The sequence below is a fragment of the Heterodontus francisci genome, chromosome 42, assembly GCF_036365525.1.
Source record: "Heterodontus francisci isolate sHetFra1 chromosome 42, sHetFra1.hap1, whole genome shotgun sequence".
Classification (NCBI taxonomy): Eukaryota; Metazoa; Chordata; class Chondrichthyes; order Heterodontiformes; family Heterodontidae; genus Heterodontus; species Heterodontus francisci.
In genome coordinates this window covers 8,353,992-8,373,294 of record NC_090412.1, presented here as the reverse complement: position 1 = coordinate 8,373,294, position 19,303 = coordinate 8,353,992, and the positions used below count along the sequence as shown (strand labels likewise).

General features: G+C 44.2%; 1 protein-coding gene across 14 annotated transcripts in view; it reads left to right on the top strand.

The window, feature by feature from the left end:
- Nucleotides 1–19,303, top strand: part of LOC137355433 (PH and SEC7 domain-containing protein 1-like) — a 144,569-nt gene that overhangs the window by 83,004 nt on the left and 42,262 nt on the right. For 5 of the 14 annotated variants that reach the window (XM_068020485.1, XM_068020488.1, XM_068020486.1 and 2 more), the window contains 5 exons: nt 1,026–1,079; nt 8,408–8,437; nt 10,696–10,890; nt 12,988–13,068; nt 14,831–14,943. In XM_068020485.1, the coding sequence (XP_067876586.1) occupies nt 1,026–1,079; nt 8,408–8,437; nt 10,696–10,890; nt 12,988–13,068; nt 14,831–14,943 (473 nt within the window). Of the gene's footprint in view, nt 1–1,025; nt 1,080–6,476; nt 6,580–6,659; nt 6,714–8,407; nt 8,438–10,695; nt 10,891–12,987; nt 13,069–14,830; nt 14,944–19,303 lie in introns of those variants that run through there. The other 9 variants (XM_068020490.1, XM_068020494.1, XM_068020498.1 and 6 more) reach the window with 5 other exon arrangements.

Sequence of the window (19,303 nt, the reverse complement as noted above, 5' to 3'; positions counted from 1 at the left end):
TCTTTAACGTGGCGATGTACTGTCAATGAAGAGACGCTAACTTCACAGGCAGAAGGTGGGAAGAGACAATGATGAGTGTGGGTCACTCCATTGGCTTTTGAAATGAGGATCTGGCATTGAACGTATCATGAACTGTGTATACAATGTCTTGAGACTTCTGAATTTTTGTTGTTGTGTTTGTTTATTTACGAGCTGCTCAGTTGCTGCCACTCATAAAGGTTTTCTGCAATGATGGGACTGTTGCCTTTTTGAGTGCTTGACACTTTCTTTCAGAAATTAGGACAAGGGGGATATTTGCTCACAGTCCTTGACCGTGTGTCTATATATGGAAAGGAATTCCTGGGAGTGTGTCAACATTTGCAGAGGATGCTGGGAATATGTCAATATTTGCAGAGAATGCTGGGAATGTAACAATATTTGCAGACCATTCCCCGCAGAGAAAAGTTTGAAGATCACAAGTTTACTGAGTTTGAGTTACTAGTGAGGTGAAGGGTCCAGATGGCACCCTTTGTTCCCAGCACCTCACCCACACCTCCCAAAAAAAAGGAGCTAGCAAAGATACTGCAAGTGCAGAAATGTGTGCCTGGTGTTTCCTAAAGCTACCGAAGAGGGTGCCCGGCGAAGACTTGGGGTCAAAGAAGGTCCCTGGAAGGAAGAAGTTGGCCTAACATTGAAGGCCAGAACTGAGGAGAAGACCTCAGCATTGCTCCTCTTGGTGGGAGTAGAATGGCAGAACTGAGTTGGGATCATCGAGGCATCAAACGACAATCAGGAGGAGCTGGGGTTGGGTAAGAGACCGAATTACTTTGTCATCCAACATATGCATGCTACATTGTTTGTGAAAATTCATGTATATGTTTCAGTAAATTTGACTTTGTTGTATCCATCCTAACCAGTATATCATTCTTGAATCAAGGACAGCCTTAGGCTGCAATGACCTAGTTTGTGGCTGACACTTTTTGCTGGGGAAATAGCTCAGGGTAGTTCATGATCTGTACTCACCCAGACCTATTGCTTACTTTCAGATGCTGCTGGTCTATTGCAAGAGAGGGAAGAAGAAGCCCCAGGTGTGATCCCAGGTGAGAAATCCACTATCTGCCAGCTGGCACAGGAATGATGGCCGACCGGCACAGCTACCAACAAGAGAGACTCGGCAATGTTTCAGGGAACCCAGCACAAATGAAAGGACCAAGATGTTGGGCTGAAGCGTGGATCGAGGGCAGTGAAGCAGATGCAGCTGTCCCTGTAGACTGGCCTGGGCCTCATCCAGAGGGTGATGGGAGGTAGCAGACCACCACCTGAAGGCCCTACTTGGAGCCAATTTCAAAAGAGTGTGTAGTCGAGCCTGAGTGTCCTGTCCCAGCAATGCTGACTCTCCATTTAATCTGTTGAGGCTGTATCCAGCCTCACCATCCAGGCGGTGCATTCTAGATTGTGACAACTTCACTATGTTAAGAAACAAATTGTGATTTGTAAGGCAGTTGAATCTGAACTGGTGCTAACCACCTCAGAGAATATTGTTGTGCGATTTGAGTCTTTACAGCCCTGGGTACACATGCAAGATCATGGCGTGACCCAACATTGATTTTTTTTTTTGTGAGGCAGGTAACATTTAAGTGTTTATTGAACCTTGGATGAGAGCACGGCTCCCCACATTTCTGAGAAAAACGCACCTTTAAGGCGATCAGAAGGATTTTAGCTCTCTCTTAACTTATTTTGCCACCAAAAATAATAGGCCAAGAAATTAGATTGGTTCATGTGATGAAGGGGTTGTTTCATGAGGAAAGGTTGAGCAACTTCAGCCTATACTCACTGGAGTTTATTGAAAAGCGTAAGATTCTGAGAGGACGTCACAGGGTAGATGCTGAGAGGATGTTTCCCCTCATGAGGAATCCAGAACTAGGGGGCACAGTTTCAAAATAAGGGGTCTCCCATCTAAGACAGAGATGAGGAGGAATTTCTTCTCTCAGAGGATTGTTAATCTTTGGAATTCTCTTCCTTAGAGAGCAGCGGAGGCTGGGCCATTGAATATATTCAGGGCTGAGTTAGAGAAATTTTTGATCTACAAGGGAGTCAAGGTTATGGGGAACAGGCAGGAAAGTGGAGTTGAGGCCATGATCAGATCAGCCATGATCTTATTGAATGGTGGAGCAGTCTTGACGGGCCGAATGGCCGACTCCAGCTCCTATTTCTCATGTTATGAAATTCTTTGGAGGTCCTTCCGCTCTGCCAGATTTATTTTGCTGAATTAACAGGGTTGCCGGCAGGACTGGCTCTGGGGAACTACCTCACTCTGGGTGCTTACTGATCCGAGGAATAGTCCTGGAGTAATGGATGTGGAGTAGTCCTGGAATAATGGCTGTGGAGTAGTCCTGGAGTAATGGATGTGGAGTAGTCCTGGAGTAATGGCTGTGGAGTAGTCCTGGAGTAATGGATGTGGAGTAGTCCTGGAGTAATGGCTGTGGAGTAGTCCTGGAGTAATGGATGTGGAGTAGTCCTGGAGTAATGGCTGTGGAGTAGTCCTGGAGTAATGGCTGTGGAGTAGTCCTGGAGTAATGGATGTGGAGTAGTCCTGGAGTAATGGCTGTGGAATAGTCCTGGCTTTTGTTCTTTCTTTCATCATCATCCATTGTATGTGAAATACTTTAAGAGGTTTGTCAGTGATGTAATAAGATACTATAAAATTGTCTTCTAATATTGGCGTTGCTTTTGAGGTGATCACATTCACTGGTGGAAGGTGGTTAGACTGAGCGAGCTGGCTGACAGAAGTGATTGGAAGCCTGAACCCCTGGTATATTGCCAGTGAGCTGCTCACATGTTTGGAGAGGAGGGTGCGGAATCAGCAGCTTTTCTGCCGAACCCGACCAATTTAAAATGAACCTTTAGTATTAGTTTCCCTCAGTGCCTGACACAGTGGGGGTTGATTTTAAGCTACCCCCCCCCCCCCCCCCCCCCCCATTCCACCCACAAGCGGTGGGAATTGGCACGTGGGAGGGTTTAAAATTATATGAGGCCGCATAGATTCCGGCCAGCGACATTTTAACTTTGACATCAGCCGAGGCTCCTGCTTCAGGCAGGCCAGGGCCTCTAATGTAAATCTTAAAGTCATGAATCATTGTCATCATTGGGAGGCGGCACGCATGCGCACTCGCACACGTATGCACACAGATACTCGCATAACGTATACATGTACATGTGAACCCATTTTACCTCAATCTCAGAAGGCCTGCATGGGGGCAATCCCGAAAGCTCTAACACGCTGGTAGTCTCTGAGTGGCCAGGTGAGACCAAATTAAGTTTTAAAGAAAATACTTTAATGTGGAATCCCACCTGTTGGCCATAATGCCTTTCCTGCCAGCCTCAGGTGGGAGACTTATTTTCAAGATTGAAATTAGGCCCTGCAGCTACGTTCATCCAGGCCTCACTTCCTTCAAAACTCCTGGGGGTGACTCCTGCTTTGGGCCCCTCTGAGATAAGATCGGCCCCTCTGTATATTTTCCCCAGTGACTGATGCAGTGCAAATTTGCTCCCTCTTTTGTCGAAGCTTAGCTTGAAGTATTGTTTCAGATTATAGAGAGTCTCATCGTCACGACCTTGAATCAAAGGAGAATTCTCTCCATCAGGCCCCTGAATGAAAACAAAAATCTCACAGTCAAGGCGCCTTTAAAAAAAATTGTTACAAAAAATTTAGCATTTGAATTTGACATTCTTTAGCGTTTTGTTATTTCTTGATTTTCCAATTTTAAACAATTGTTTGGAATTGTCGGGGGGGAGCATGACATTGTGGAGTGAGTGAGGTCGAAATCACCATTAAGCAGGTTTATTGCAGCTGTGTAGTTATTAGAAGACAATTTTATAATGGAGCTGCCCAAACAATGTCAGGTCCAATATCTCCTCTTAGCCAGTTTCACTATGGCGGGCATTAAGGTCTCAATATTGAAACCAAAACAGCCCACTGCAAAATAAAAGAACAATCACGGAAATCAAAATGAGATGCCAGGGATAATAAATTGGAATCTGTTCAGTTTCAAGGAAGCCTAAATGCATCTGTAAAATAGATCCTGATAAATGGATTCCTTCTTGAAAAGAGATGCTAATGCAGGCTTTGTTCTTGGCATTTGGTATAAGATAGTACCCTGTGGATTTGGCCGTTTTGAGTGTTTTATCCATTGTAAAGCGTGGAGTACCTTACACATTCACCGTTAATATCAAGGATTAGCAGAGAATGAAATGGATTTGACCTGCCGTAGTGCAAGAGCAGCTACTGCCCGGACAAGCTAAAGATGTAAATCTGAGCCTCTCTGCAACCTTGTGCTAAAGGGTCACGGGGTGAACCCACTCCTTGCCTGTCTGTCAGTCATCAGCAGGACACTGTGCCACTCGGCTGCCCTGATGCTAACCTGGCTTTAATGGCAACTTGCGCATCCCCAATTTTAATCGCTCCACCATTGGTGGCCATGCTTTCAGTTGCCTTGGCCCTAGATTCTGGAATTCTCCCCCTAAACCTCTCCGCCGCTCTAACGTCCTTTAAGACACTCCTTAAAACTTACCTCTTTGACCAAGCTTTTGGCCACCTGCCCTGATATCGCCTTCTGCGGCTCAGTGGCAGATTTATCTTATTAGTAACATTCTTGTTCAGCGCCTTGGACTGTGTTGCTACATTAAAGGTGCTATATAAAAGCAAGTTGTTGGTGGTGTTGTTCACATTACCGTGTACACTGGAACCTGCTTGCAGTGAACTTTTGTTCATAATGATTAGATTTCAGTGGCAGTCAAGCATTGTATTAGAAAAGAAAGTCTTGCATTTATATAGTGCCTTTCACAACCTTAGGATGCCCCAAATGCTTTACAGCCAATGAAGTACTTTTTTTTTTAAGTATGTACGGCTTTAAACCCTGCTCCAGCTATGCCCCCAACCTCTAACCCACTTCAACTGAAGACTACACTTGGGGAAGGGATTAGGGTTTTATGTTGGGGTCAAATGGGGGTCATGACCCTGCAGTGTGCGGGAAGCAGTCACCCAGCAGTGCTTTTTCCCTGAATTGGTCAATTAGTGGCCAGAGGGTGGGCTCTTGAAGCTGGCGGGCCAATAGGAGGCCCTCAACCATGGAAGGAGCAGGAGCCTGCAGTTCAGGCAAGAGAGAGGGAGAGAGAGAGAGATGGAGGCACCCTGTCTGCAACTTTTAAAAGTTTAAAATTAAAAAATGGTCTCAGCAGCCAGGAAACTGCTCCACACGGCGATCTGTGGCCGCAGCCATAGTTAGACAGGCAGGGAGGGCTCCAAAGCCTGCCTGGAGTGCTGGCCCCTCTGGGTCTGCGGCCATGGTGCCACCTCCAGGCTGCTGGCTAGATTGCGATGCCTCAGGTGACCCCTAGGCCGACTGGAAAATTCCAGTTGGCCATTGGCAATAGGCCTTAATAGGCCATTTACTCCCTGCAATTGTCTGTCTACCCACCGCTAGCGGGTGAATAGTCCTTGTAACCTGGATTCCACCTCTGGAAAAATGGTCCTGGGGTGGGATGGTGCTGGCAAACGGGGATGCCGGCCAGTGGCGTGAATTTTTGTGTCCTTTGGGGGCGGAAATCCTGCTCTTGATCTTGACTCTAATATATTTCAAAAGCTCTGATGTTTGAGCACAAGCCGCATCATCTACTAAGAAAATAATATTTGAATAGTGGTGTCGTGTTCTATGTCTGAACCATGGTTACCAACTCTGCTTGGATACATTCCTGGAGGCTTAATCACATGACCTTCTGCCTCCAATAGTTCAGCCCAGTCAAATGGACCTTTTCCCCATCTTCATTATTTTTGCAACCAATAAAGAAACCATAAAAAGGACAAAAAGGGCATATCTTTTTAAATGCTTCTGTGGCTTTTCTCCTGGGTTTCTCACAGCAGTGCCTTGGATTAATCTTTAACTCCTGAGGAGTGCAGGATGACCCTGCTCACTGAATCATAGAATGATAGAATGGTTACAGTACAAGTGGAGGCCATTTGACCCATTGAGTCCATGCTGGTTTTTTGCAAGAGCAATTTAGCTGGTCCCAACTTTCCCACCCTTTCCCCATAGCCCTGCAATTTTATTCTCTTCAGATGCTTATCCAATTCCCTTTTGAAAGTCACGATTGAACCTGCCTCCACCACACTCTCAGGCAGTGCATTCCAGATCCTAACCACTCGCTGCATAAAGAAGTTTTTAGTCATGTCATTTCGCTTCTTTTGCTATTCACCTCAAGTCCTCTGGTTCAGAATTCTGTTGCTAAATGCCTTCTCAGGGGTACTTGCAGGGGTGCCAAACAACTTGTGGAACTTTTATAAACTCCACGCGTTGGTTATTTACTTGTAAAAGGGAAGAAGCAGACTGTAGCTGTTTAATCATTAATGCTCTCTATTGTGTCAGCTGTGTGTATTGAAACAGTCTGCATGCATTGCTGAATGGAACAAGCTGCTGCTCAGAGGGAGCAGCAGGAACTCAGTCCAACCCACCGATGCTAGCGATACTGTCAGGATGTGGTTGTTCTGGAAAGTGAACGAGACTGAAGCTCCTTTGTTCCAGGGCAAATGTTTTACGCCGACAGGTAGTTCGTTAAATGCAAATGACCTGTGTTCATTGCTCAGCCTTGCAGTATGCTCATGGGCGGAACTTATCACCTGTGTACTGTGCTTGGCAGCTAACTTATTGCCATGTGTGTGGGGCTGTGTCAGTGAAGAGGTGAGCAAACAGGTTTGTAGGATGCTCCCTATGACTGAGCTCTGGGTTTTTCTTTTGCTTCATAATGATGTTTGTCACTGACTGTGGCACAGCAGGTGGTGTCTTCAAGAATGGAGTCAACAGTAAGTATTGCCTTATGGCTATCTGAGTCTTGCTTCAAGTTAAAATAGCCCAACGCCGCACTTATCTCAAGTTGTACATGCGTCCACGTTCAGTGTTAGAGCTTGACTTGTCAACATTTAATGGACAATGATCTAGAACAGTGAAGTAAAGAGAGAGAGAGAGAGCAGGGGAATGTGGTTGAACAAACTCACAGCAACAAAGAGAAATGAGCCAGAGTAAGACTGAGTTGACGTTCTGGTGGAGGGAGCAGTACAAGTGTGGGGAGAGGAAATGGGAATGAGATTGGGATGGAATAGGAAAGGAGATGGGGCTGGGGTTGTCAGAAGCTGTGGAAAAGGAGATGAGACAGGGATGGAGTGAGTGGAGGAAATGGAGTGGCCACTTCAGTAGTCAGGTGCTGTTTTACGGTTTCTTTTGAAAACATTTCCTCGTGAATTGTGAATATTAGAAATCCTTAGATACAGTAACCAGGGATATTGAGCCATCCTGTGGACTTACTGCTGGAATTTATAATCTTTCCAGTCACAGTGACACAACACTGATGTGTCAGCCTTGGCTCAGTGGTAGAATTCCGAGTTGGAAAGCTGTGGGTTCAAGACCCAGCAATTTGAGAACATGATCTAGGCTGAAACTCCAATGCAGTACCAAGGGAGTGCTACACTGTCAGAGGGGCTATTTTTTTGGATGAGACTTTAAACCAAGGCCCCACCTGCCATCTCAGGTAGATGCAAAAGATTCTACAGCCATTATTCAAAGAGCTGGAATGTTCTCCGCATTTATGCCTCCGCATCACTAAAGCAAATTATGCCATTATCTCTTTGCCTGTGGAACCTGGTGTGCAAATTGGCTGTTGCGTTTCAGTGACTATGCTTCAAAAGTACTTCATTGGATGTTAAACACTGGGATATCCTGAGGATATGAAAGGTGCAATCGAAATAGGAGTTCTTTCATTGTCTTTCAATGGCATTCTCCACCCAACAGATGCTGAAGACATGAAAAATCAGATGTGCTATTGCAGGGTAAGAGGAAGGGCTAGTCTTCTGTACATATACCTTTACATGCCTCTAAGGCAGTCAAAAGTAAACTACTCATTGTGATCCAGATAGTTGCACGCTCTGTAGTAAAGGCCGGCAACCTGACCCGAGCGCGAGGGGACACGACGACATGTGTCGGGGTCGTGTCGGGTCGCGTTTCCGGGTCCGGCCTTCGGGCTCGGGTCGGACATGCTCTATCACAACCTCAGGTAAGTGGCTCCAATGTTAATGTACTTTTTGGACTTGAAAGTTGGTTTTGTTACAGTTATTTTAAGCTTGTGCAGATAGGCAACAAAATGAAAAACGGAAGGTAAGTTAACTGATGGTCGAGTCGAGACGGGTCGGGTCGGGCGCGGGAAAAAATGGAAGGACTCGGACTGGATCGGGCTCGGGGTCGGATGTGGTTCTGTCAGGCTCGGGTCGGGTTTCATTTGCAGACCGGAGCCGGCCTTTACACTGTACACCACATGCTTCTTTATCATCTTAATCACTTTAATTTTGATTATTCATTGATATATTGATTTTGACTTGAAACAGATCCAGCTATTGCAAGCACAGAAAAGTCATGTGAGTGACACGTCAGTAGATTGCTCATGAGCTTTGTTACCGCGGTGATGCTATAAAAATCACAGGTGAACACATTTAGACAAAACCCTGTGAATACATAAATAAAACCAGAATGTGAGGAAAGGTCACAGACCTGAAACTTGAACTCTGTTTCTCTCTCCACAGATGCTGCCAGACCTGCTGAGTTTTTCCAACACTTCCTGTTTTTAATTCACATTTCCAGCATCTGCAGTATTTTTTGCTTTTATTCCTGTTAAAACTTTGACATTTTCTCTCTTTCCGAATGCTAATCAGGTTTATCAGAGGCTGTTTATCGGTCAGTGTTATCTGAAGGAGGCATTGTTTCAGTGTAATTATTGTCGGTGGGGAACTCCTCTCTGCACTTTAACCCAATCTGTACATATTTCTTGCAGCACATGTCAGAGGTTTTGAGAAGAATCCAAAAAAAGATAACCTATTTTGATTTTTAAAATACGTCTGTTACATATGGAAGGTAGTAAACCTTGTTTTTTTTCAGTCCTTACAAAACTTTGTGCATTGTACCATACTTGGCAGGAGATGGTTAGTACTGTGGAGGGAGAATAGCATGGGTAAAATAGGGGACTCTGAGGTCTAATCTATCTATGGTTATCACAGAATTGTTACAGCACAGAAGGAGGCCATTCTGCCCATCGTGTCTGCACCAGCTCTCTAAAAGAGCAATTCACTTAATGCCATTCCCCATAACTTCGTACGTTCTTCCTCTTCATGATTTTGAATACCTCTATTAAATTGCCTCTAGGCTTTCTCTTCTCCAAGGAAAACAGTCCCAACCTCTCCCATCTGTCTTCATAATTGAGGTTTCTCATCCTTGGAATCATTCTCGTGAATCTTTTCTGTTCTCTCTCCAATGCCTTCACATCTTTCCTAAAGTGCGGTGCCCAGAGCTGGATGCAATACTCCAGCTGAGGCTGAACCAGTGTTTTACACAAGTTTGACATAACTTCCTTGCTCTTGTACTCTATGCCCCTATTAATAAAGCCCAGGATACTGTGTACTTTATTAACCGCTCTCTCAACCTGCCTTGATACCTTCAATAACTTACCCATGTATACACCCAGGTCCTTCTGCTCCTGCACCCCCTTTAGACTTGTAACGGGGGTCGAAGGGGGCTGTTGCTTCAACAAAGAGTTTTCAACAAACCCACTAAGCTGATGATATTCTGCTGTCATATCACCACATTGGCTTAACAAAGAGAATCCAATTAATGTTTTATCTGCATTTTGAAAAAGGCACCTAAGCAGATTTCAGTGGTGATGTGCAAGTGTCTGTCATTGCATGATTGGTGAGGTGTGGGTTTCAATCATTCTTTGAAGTATCTGTTGGTGATTTGAGAGTGTATCATCATTCCACGCATTATCTCTCAGTGATATTTGTAACGTAATGTCACGATTGTATGAAACTCCTTTGCATGCTGTTTAACATATTCATTAAAGTAGCACCCTGAGTAATTTGCTGTTTGTGCACCTTTTGCCTTGTGCAAAACAACTGCTGTATGCCTACAGTAAAAACAGCCCTTGCACTTCAAAGTAACTCATTGTACGAGAGGTGCGATGTGATGTTTGAGAGATGTGATCAGGCCTTGTACGTCTTTTCAATTTCACCCCATTAATCAGTTGTTTAACACAACTCTTTAATAATCAGTGAATCCTACAATGTCTGAGAAGACATCTGTAAACGCAATAATCTTCCATTTTCCTCAAACAATGAACATTTTTAATATTTGAGCAGCAGTAATATATTTATGTAGGCAACAGAAGAAAATTCTACACGGTTTTTCCCTCAGAGGCTTATATTGAGGGCCTGGCCTGTCATGGGCGATAATGTTGTCCCCCACACTTTGGTGTTAAAGATCCCACGGTGTTATTCAAAGATTGTCAGGATTTTCACTGGAATCCTTAACCAATATTCCATCATCGACAAACCTAATATGCCAAAAATAAAATATCTGATTGTTTATTTCACTGGTTTCTCTGTGTTCAAAATGGCTTCCCTCCATAACTACATAATGCAGCATATTGCTTTAAAATAAGTTCTTGTGCTCGAAGAGCTTGAAGTTATTTCTGAGAGTTGCGATGAGGTGCTACATAAATTTAAGAGTTGAGACGTGTGCCTGGTGCTTGAATTATGATGCGTTTCACTTGGGAAAGGCTCACAATGCAGCAAGCATACACGCGAGTGGATTTTACTGATTCTTTGTGAATGTGTTTTATTCCCAGTGACAGCAATTTGAACCACCTGGTGATGGACTCGGAGTCTGAGATGGACAGCACAGAACAGCTGGCATTGGGAAGCACTGACACTTTGGCCAATGGCAACAAGACTGACCAAGAGGCCGCCAAGCGGTTGGCTAAGAGGCTGTATTACCTGGACGGGTTTAAGAGGTCAGATGTGGCTCGACATCTGGGGAAAAAGTGAGTCGTGCTGGAAATGAAGAGGGAAAAGGGAGAAGAGCTGGAAATAAAGCGGGAAAAAGGGGCTGACTGTCCGTGCGATAGAGCGCATGTCAGAAATTTAGGCATTTTTGTTCAACCACCCACTTCCATTGCTGCAACCTGTCTGTTTAAGAGTAACAAATGCAAAGGGTGGAGAAGTAACAAAGGTGAGACTCTGATATGGTGGCTGCCACATCCCAGTTTCTCCCCACACTTCCATTGCAGGAAATCGTGTCAGATCATAAAATCCACCTAAACACAGCAGGCACACACACACAACAGGCATTGTGGTGTGGATTCAGGGCAGTTATTTAATCTTTGGTGCAGCTGTTTCAGTTGCATATTATTATTCTACGAATAATCCAAACCAGCATTTGGAATTTACAGTGTTCCAGTTTACCGTCTCACGCCATCAGAGGGTGCTGCTGTACAGATCTTTTTAAAATGTCACAAGCAAGTTGTGACAAATCTTCCCGTTTTTCCTCCTTCCCTCCCCTTTCATCTCTCATCCTTCTTTTCTCTCTCCACCTTCTCTATCTCCTTCTCCTTCCTTTCTGCCATCTTATCTTTTCTCCTGTCCTCTCCCCATCCCTTATTTCTTTACTGTCCTTGTAATTGCCTTTATTGTGCATTTTGTAAAATTCCCAATCAGTAGTTTTATTTCTATTTATTATTTTCCCTCCTCTCACTTGAGTCCCATTGCCTATGTACGTCATGTTCTGTTTTGCTCCCTGCTTTTCTTCTTTCCCTGAATCTTTTCCTCACTTTCTGTTTCTTCTGTTGGTCTCCCACTCCTATTTGTGAATGTTTTACACATTCACTTTGTCTCAGTGATTCTCTCTGACCCTCAGTCTGACTCTTATCTTTCATGTTATCTCCTTGTCTCTCTCTTTCTCTATCATACATCTCCGCCTGTTACGCTGCTTCTTAAATGCCCTGGGGCTTGGAGTTTCCGGTGGGATGCACTGATTTTTCTCAGCGTAATACTCCCCAAATCGACATAACCGGCGCAAAAGATTGCGGAATTAAGTGCAAATTACATTCAGCACAACTCGAGTTTTCGCAATCTTTTGCGTTAGTTTAAAAAACATCGTGCCAAGAGGCAGGTTTTGCCCACAAACTAGCCATGCCCCCAGAATGAACGAATCACAACTTTCTGCTAAATGTGCCGTTTGCAGGCCCTTTGAGGAGCTTCTAAAAATTAAGCTGCTTCTTTTGGACATAAGGATACTAATAGGAACGTTTTAAAAGATTTTGAATATAGCTTTTGTTTTCATTTGCTAAGGAACAGGCCGGTATACCCCAATATATTGAGCAAATGATTCTGTATATATTTTCAAAGTAATTTTCGGTCATTTAAAACCGGGTTTCTCACTGGTAGTGAATTGAGACTGTGATGAAAAATGCTTATTTTTTGTAAGAACCCCATTTTCAGCTGCGTTAAGCCAACTGCACCGAGTTGCCGCTCTTAAATATATCAAGGAATATTTTAAAGCAAATTAAAAAAAAAAAATTATGTTTTAAAACACTGATTCAGAGCAGATTTTGGGTTCAATATTTTGCAAATGAGTTTGAACGGAAACGCAGTGGTTAGCACCGCAGCCTCACAGCTCCAGCGACCCGGGTTCAATTCTGGGTACTGCCTGTGTGGAGTTTGCAAGTTCTCCCTGTGTCTGCGTGGGTTTCCTCCGGGTGCTCCGGTTTCCTCCCACATGCCAAAGACTTGCAGGTTGATAGGTTAATTGGCCATTATAAATTGCCCCTAGTATAGGTAGGTGGTAGGGAAATATAGGGACAGGTGGGGATGTGGTAGGGATATGGGATTAGTGTAGGATTAGTATAAGTGGGTGGTTGATGGTCGGCACAGACTCGGTGGGCCGAAGGGCCTGTTTCAGTGCTGTATCTCTAAACTAAACTAAAAGAAATGGGTGCAATTTGCACAGTTTCACTGCGCCCGAAGAGGAAACTCTGCACCCGTTCCCCCCCATCTTTATCTTTCCTCTCTCTGCCTCTTTCATCTGATGCTGTCTGCCTCTTGTTCTCTCCCTCTTCTTTACTCTCTTCTTCTTTTTTCAGTAATGACTTCAGTAAGATGGTGGCCGAGGAGTACCTGAGGTTTTTTGACTTCACGGGAATGAGTCTAGATCAAGCACTGAGGTAAGAAATAGAAATCAATGAACCCATCGTCTACACTTAAAAGATCTTTCAAAAGTCAGATCAATCTTGTTAAAGGGTCTTTTACCTTAAAACATCAAAGAAGTCAGGTACATCTTGATAAAAAGTCATTAAAGATGTTTTAAAAATCACTCCAATCTTGTTAAAGAAAGTCAGATAAATAAAATCCATCTAAAAAGTCAGGTAAGCCATGCTTAAAAGTTATGTACAATTATCAAATAAAATACATTTCAACATTTAAAATGTCTGAATTCACTCTTCTGAAAATTCCCTTCTGCAGGTGCAGTTGCCTTTGTAAACAATGAGAGCAGGCTCCAGGCCACGAAAAATCAACATTTGTGGGCAATTAGGCCAAACTCGCTGAGGCTTCTCATCAGCCCCCTCTCCCATACACATACCAACTCACTAAGGGGGCCCCTTTTAAATGGTAGTGCATTCCCAGGGGCCCCCTGCAAATATTGGTACATTTCCAGAGCCCCTTCAAACACTGAGTCATTCACGAGGACCGCTATTTCTCTGGCAGCGGCTCCTTGTCTCACAGTCCTCTACCAGTGAGAGGAAGCAGCTATGTTGTGGGAACACTATCACAGGCAGTTTCTCTCTAAAGGCTCACCATAGTTGCCAACTGTGGTTAGTGTGTGTTCTGGGAGGTGTCATCGCATGTCCCCACCCGTCTCCAGACACTACACCTGGTCTTTTGTGTTAAACAGCTAGATGTCCATTCACCAAAATGAGGAAGCTGCTGACAGTCTCTGATCCACAACTGTATTATTGTCAATTCATAGTTCGGTCCAAACATCAGTTCCCACTCTTTCCATTCTGGACTAACTCTCTGTCCAGAGGCAACTCCCCAACTGGGCGAAAACCCAGCCCTTAAATGCAAAACTATAATGAGCATCTCCTACTCTCTATTAATGCTGAAATGAATCCTGTTTAATTAAAGGGACCAGCATTTTCAATATTGTCATCTTGCACCCTCCATCTCTAATATTTTTAGCATTAATAAACAAAGATTGGAAAAAAAGCACACAATTTTCTAATGCCCCTATGATTTTTTTTCCCCCTGAGTATTGCTCGCAACAATGTCCTGGGAGATTAATAGCCAAGGACAATCCTGGAGTGTTGGCAACCCTAAGCTAAGTCATGCCATCCTGACTTGGACATATATCGTCATCACTGGGTCAAAATCCTGGAACTCCCCATCTCACGCCATCGTGGGGGTACCACCACCACAAAGACTGCAGTGCAGAAAGGAGACAGCTTAGCACCACCTTCTCAGGGCAACTCCGAATGAGCATTCAAAGCATCCTTGCCAGCGGCACCCATGTCCCGAGAAATCTTTTTGGAAAGAAATTAATAGAAGTGATTATTTTGAATAATTGCCCATCATGGGCAGCAGTCCAGCACAATTCCTCCTAACACCTTACTTCTCCAATTGCAAGCAAGCTTATGAAATAACATTCTCCACAGTGAGTCAACTAGAACGAGTCAAGGCGAGAGAAGGACATCAGCGTAATGCCAGGATTTGGAAAAGTTAGCAAGAACATAACCCATTGGGGAAGAAAGATTTACAGTGAGAGGTCAAGTCACCTTCATCGACTCAGTCAGTGCAGCTTTGCTATGTTCTATTGCACATGTTCAACACGCAATCTCTTCCAATGGGTCGTTCTAAGATTGGGCCTTAGAAAGGGATGGAGTGGTTCTAATGCATGATTAAGTGATGGTCTTGATTGTCTCTTTGCAGGGCTTTCCTGAAGGAGTTTGCACTAATGGGAGAGACGCAGGAGAGGGAGCGAGTGCTGATCCATTTTTCACACAGATATCACCAGTGCAATCCTGATACCATCACTGCAGAAGGTAGGTGCAGTCCCCCAAGAAGCAGTGTGGTCCTGTGCCAAGGGATGTGCTATTCTTCATCTGTTTAAAGCCCCGAGCAAATGTATCCATCGAGCTTTGAACGCAAAGTCTTCTCAACAAATGAAAGGTTTCTGGTCTTTCTCTGATTTACAGCAGAAGATGTAACTAGGACAGACAAAAGGAAATTGAAGATTTCAGAAAAGTCACACTATAACCCTAGCTATAACTTTGGGTGGAATATTTGTTGGAGTGTTTTTGGGTCTGTGGAGGTGGTGGATGCCAGTTTAGTGAATACAACACTTTTTGCATTTTGCATTGGAGGGTCCAAGTCAGCTGCAGAAAATCTCGGCCCTGGCATAAAGCAGATGCCGCATAAATGTATCTTTGTGTTTGGTTCAGATTGAAAGGCGCGACCATCAGTGAGCTGCTCCCCTGTGTTTCTCCTGGCTAGCCTCCCACCCTGCAACCCCTCCCCCTCCCAGACCCCCCTCCCCCCCCATAAACTTGAGTTCATCCAAAACTTGCTGACCAAGTCCTGTTTACTCATCACGCTGTATGCTCACTGACCTACAGTGGCCCCTGGTCCGGCAACACCTTGATTTTTGTAATCCTCATTCTTGTTTTCAAATCCTTTCATGATTTCACTCCTCCCTAACTCTGTAACAATACTACAACCCTCGAGATCTCAGTGCTCCTCCAAATCTGTCCTCTTGTGCATCCCCAATTTATGTTGTTCCACCATTAAACTCTAGAATTCCCTCCCTAAACCCCTCAATCTCTCTCCCCTCATTTAAGACCCTTCTTAACACCTCCTCCTCAGCCAAGCCTTTGGTCACCTTCCCCACTATTTCCTCATGTGGTTCGGTGTTAAATTTTTGTTTGACGTTCCTGTGAAATGCTTTGGGCATTTTACTAAGTTAAATGTGTTATATAAATGTCAGTTTTCTTATTGTGCTAAACCTGCCACTGTTGTCCTCACTGCAGAACCTGTTGATCCACAAAAACTATGGGCAGGATTTTACCGCAGGCTTCGGGGCCTCAATGTCAGACCAAATGAGAATGCTGAGCCCACATTTGACGGTAGCGGCACGGCTCAGCAGTTTGCCCGGAGGCGGCCTCCTAATTGTCCACCTCTGGGCTTGCCATGCAATTAAGGACAGTGGGTGGGATGTAGATGATAACTGGTCCAATCGGAGGACTGGCAGCTCTAAAGCCTCAGCAGCATCACCGGGAGAGGTGGATGCGACTGAGGCAGGTCGGGGACCGAGAGGTTGGTGAGGTATTTAAAATTCAGGGGAGCCAAGTGGGCAGGCCCCTCCAGATGTTTAACAGGGGCAGTAGGGGGGGAGGGGGTGGCCTTCCCTGCCCCCAGCTCCCTCTTTGGGGCATGAAGCCTACAGCTCAAATGGAGCCCAAGACAGCTGCAGTGAAGCCACCTCCATGAAGCAAAGTGCCAGCAGCCCGGGAAAGGCACCATTAATAGGGTCTTTAATTATTTAAATTGGTTGTCTACCACCATTCGGAGGCAGACGATCCGCGTCCGATCCCACCACTGGAAAACTTCCCTGACAGCGGAATTGTGACAGGGAGCCATCCTGACATGGCTGCCTGCTACCCCTTGGCTGGGAAAATCCTATCCTAAAATTCTGTTGTCAAGTTAAAAGATCTTGTTTTAGCAGTACAACATAGGAAGTTGATTTTCGAACAGTACTCTCCACACAATCCAAAGTGAAAAAGCAGTGACATAAAAATGGTTCAAAGGTCCGTTTAGTCTGCCTAAAAATGTTCTTCGTTCACAGGGTTGCCAACCCTCCAAGACTATCCTGGAGTCCCCAGGAATTAAAGATGGACACTGTTGGGAGCAATCCCGGGAAAAAAGTCATAGGGATGTTAAAATAAAATGTGTGTTTTTTTTTCATTTTCTTTGAATGCTTTTGGTTATCAGTTCTAAATATAAATTGTGGTTTGGTAGTACAGAACTTGAGTATTGCTGAAAGTAGAGACATTTTGTCAAGGCTTCTCGTCTTACACTCATTAGGACAGTCCGCAAGAATACTAATGTAAGGGAAAGCAACACATTTGTCTCAAATGTCTTTATTTTCAGCCACACTCAAGTTCTAAATATATTGGAGATAGGGAGGAAAGAGAAACAGATTGACTAGGCGTGGGGCATTTGGAGGTGGATGGTCATGTGATGGAACCTCCAGCAATACATCCAACTAGAGTTGGCAACCCTGCTCATTTACAATCTCAGAGAAGTAGCTCCGACAGCACCAGTGTGAAAGCTACAACTCCCCACAACAACTATCCCTTATGGCTGCTCTGAGGGAGAGCCCCACTTTAGTTACCAGCAACTGGGCAGTTTTATACTTCATTTCAGGTGGGCAGATGGAGCACATTTACACACTGGAGGGCAGCTTGAGGGTTACGGAAAAACTGTAACTGTTCCAGCATTGTTCCTGTTGCTTATGGTGCCACCCCAGATAAGCTTTGTAAAATTCCAGAAAGCTTGTTATGGAAGGATAATGCTGGAGCCTATATTTACTCAGTTTCACATTTATTGTGCAGAATAAAAAGGTTACAAACATGTAACTCCTCACTCAAACCCTCCACCAATTTCAGTGATTGTCTGCTTATAAGTGCTCAACTAAGACCCCAATTAACACCCTTCACCTGCCTATAATCAAACCATTGACACACAATTAACAGATTAATAAGCTTATTTTCTTTGAGGTCTACAAGATTTACATGATTTACGAGGATGTTGCCAAGAATGGAAAAATTTAACTATGAGGAAAGATTGGATAGGCTGGGGTTGTTTTCTTTGGAACAGAGGAGGCTGAGGGGAGATTTAATTGAACTGAATAAAATTATGAGGGGCCTAGATCGAGTGGATGGGTAGGACCTATTTCTGCTAGCAGAGGGGTCAATAACCAGGGGGCATCGACTTAAAGTAATTGGCAGAAAGATTAGAGGGGAGTTGAGGAGAAACCTTTTCAACCAGAGGGTGGTAGGGATCTGAAACTCGCTGCCTGAAAGGGTGGTGGATGTAGAACCCCTCATCACATTTAAAAAATACTTGGATATGCCCTTGAAGTGTTGTAACCTACAGGACTATGGACCAACAGCTGGATAATGGGATTAGGCGATAGCTCTTTTTTGACCAGTACTGTCATGATGGGCTGAATGGCCTCCTTTTGTGCCATAAATTTTCTATGTTTCCAAATAGATCCATTCCCACACATATCCTTTATTATCACTAGAAACTGCCTGAACTGCTCAATGAGATTACAGCCTTGTTTTCACATCTCTTTATAAACAATCTTATTCTCTGTGTAATAGGAAAATATGCATCATTCCTCTATTCCTACTAATTAAGGATTGTTCTTCCAATCATGCGCTTGGAGCTTTTTGTACAACTTATTGCAGGCTTTCTATTGCTTTTTCTCCCTAATTTTCAAGGCTGAATTCTGTGCTCACCCTTGCTTGAATAGTTAATGTTAAAACAGATTGTTTGACAGAATCTCAAACTCTGTAACCAGTTCAGACTCAAACTCGGAAGAGAATGAACTACTTCACACATTAGGCAGTGAATTACATAAAAGATACAGCATGAAAACAGGTCATTCTTCCCTACCAACCTGTGTTGGTGTTTATCCTGCACTCGAGCAGTAGTCCGTAACCCGTGACCTTGTCCTGTTCTAATGTCCCTTTATCACCTTCCCTTCAACCTTGCATCTAACCTATTCTTAAATGTTGACATGGGGGATAGATACATTTTTGTTAGGCAAGGGTATTAAAAGGGGGGGAGGGGTGTGGTAGATGGAGTTAAGATACAGATCAGCAGGGCTCAATGGAGGGGAGGGGGGTGGGGGTCTGTTTTTAACTTGCTGTCTGAGCAAAGAATTGCCTTTAAGGAGCAGCTCCCATTATAAAAATTGCCATTGTAATCAATGAAATTGGATGGTTGGTAAAATAGGCAAATGATTTGCAACAGAAGTGCTATGTTAAGGCAGTGCATTGATCAGCTATCCCCACAGTTCTGCTTCAATCATTAACTCTGGCAGTGCATTTCGCAACCTAATGACCTTCTGTTAAATCTCTTTCATTTAATGTCCTCCTCATTCTAGACCCCCACAATCATTGTAAATGGTCTGTTTCTATTTACTATGTCCTGTCTCTTCATGCTATGAAAGATCTCTATACGATACCGTGTGATCTCAGTTCTAATGAAAACAGTCCCCGTTGGAAACAGTCTCTGCAGAGAATCAGTTGAGGTGGAGAATGTTGACATAATCAAGAAGGAGCTGCATATCTTTTGGTTTGAGAAGTGGGTGTGCGTGCAAGAGATTGCAGTGTG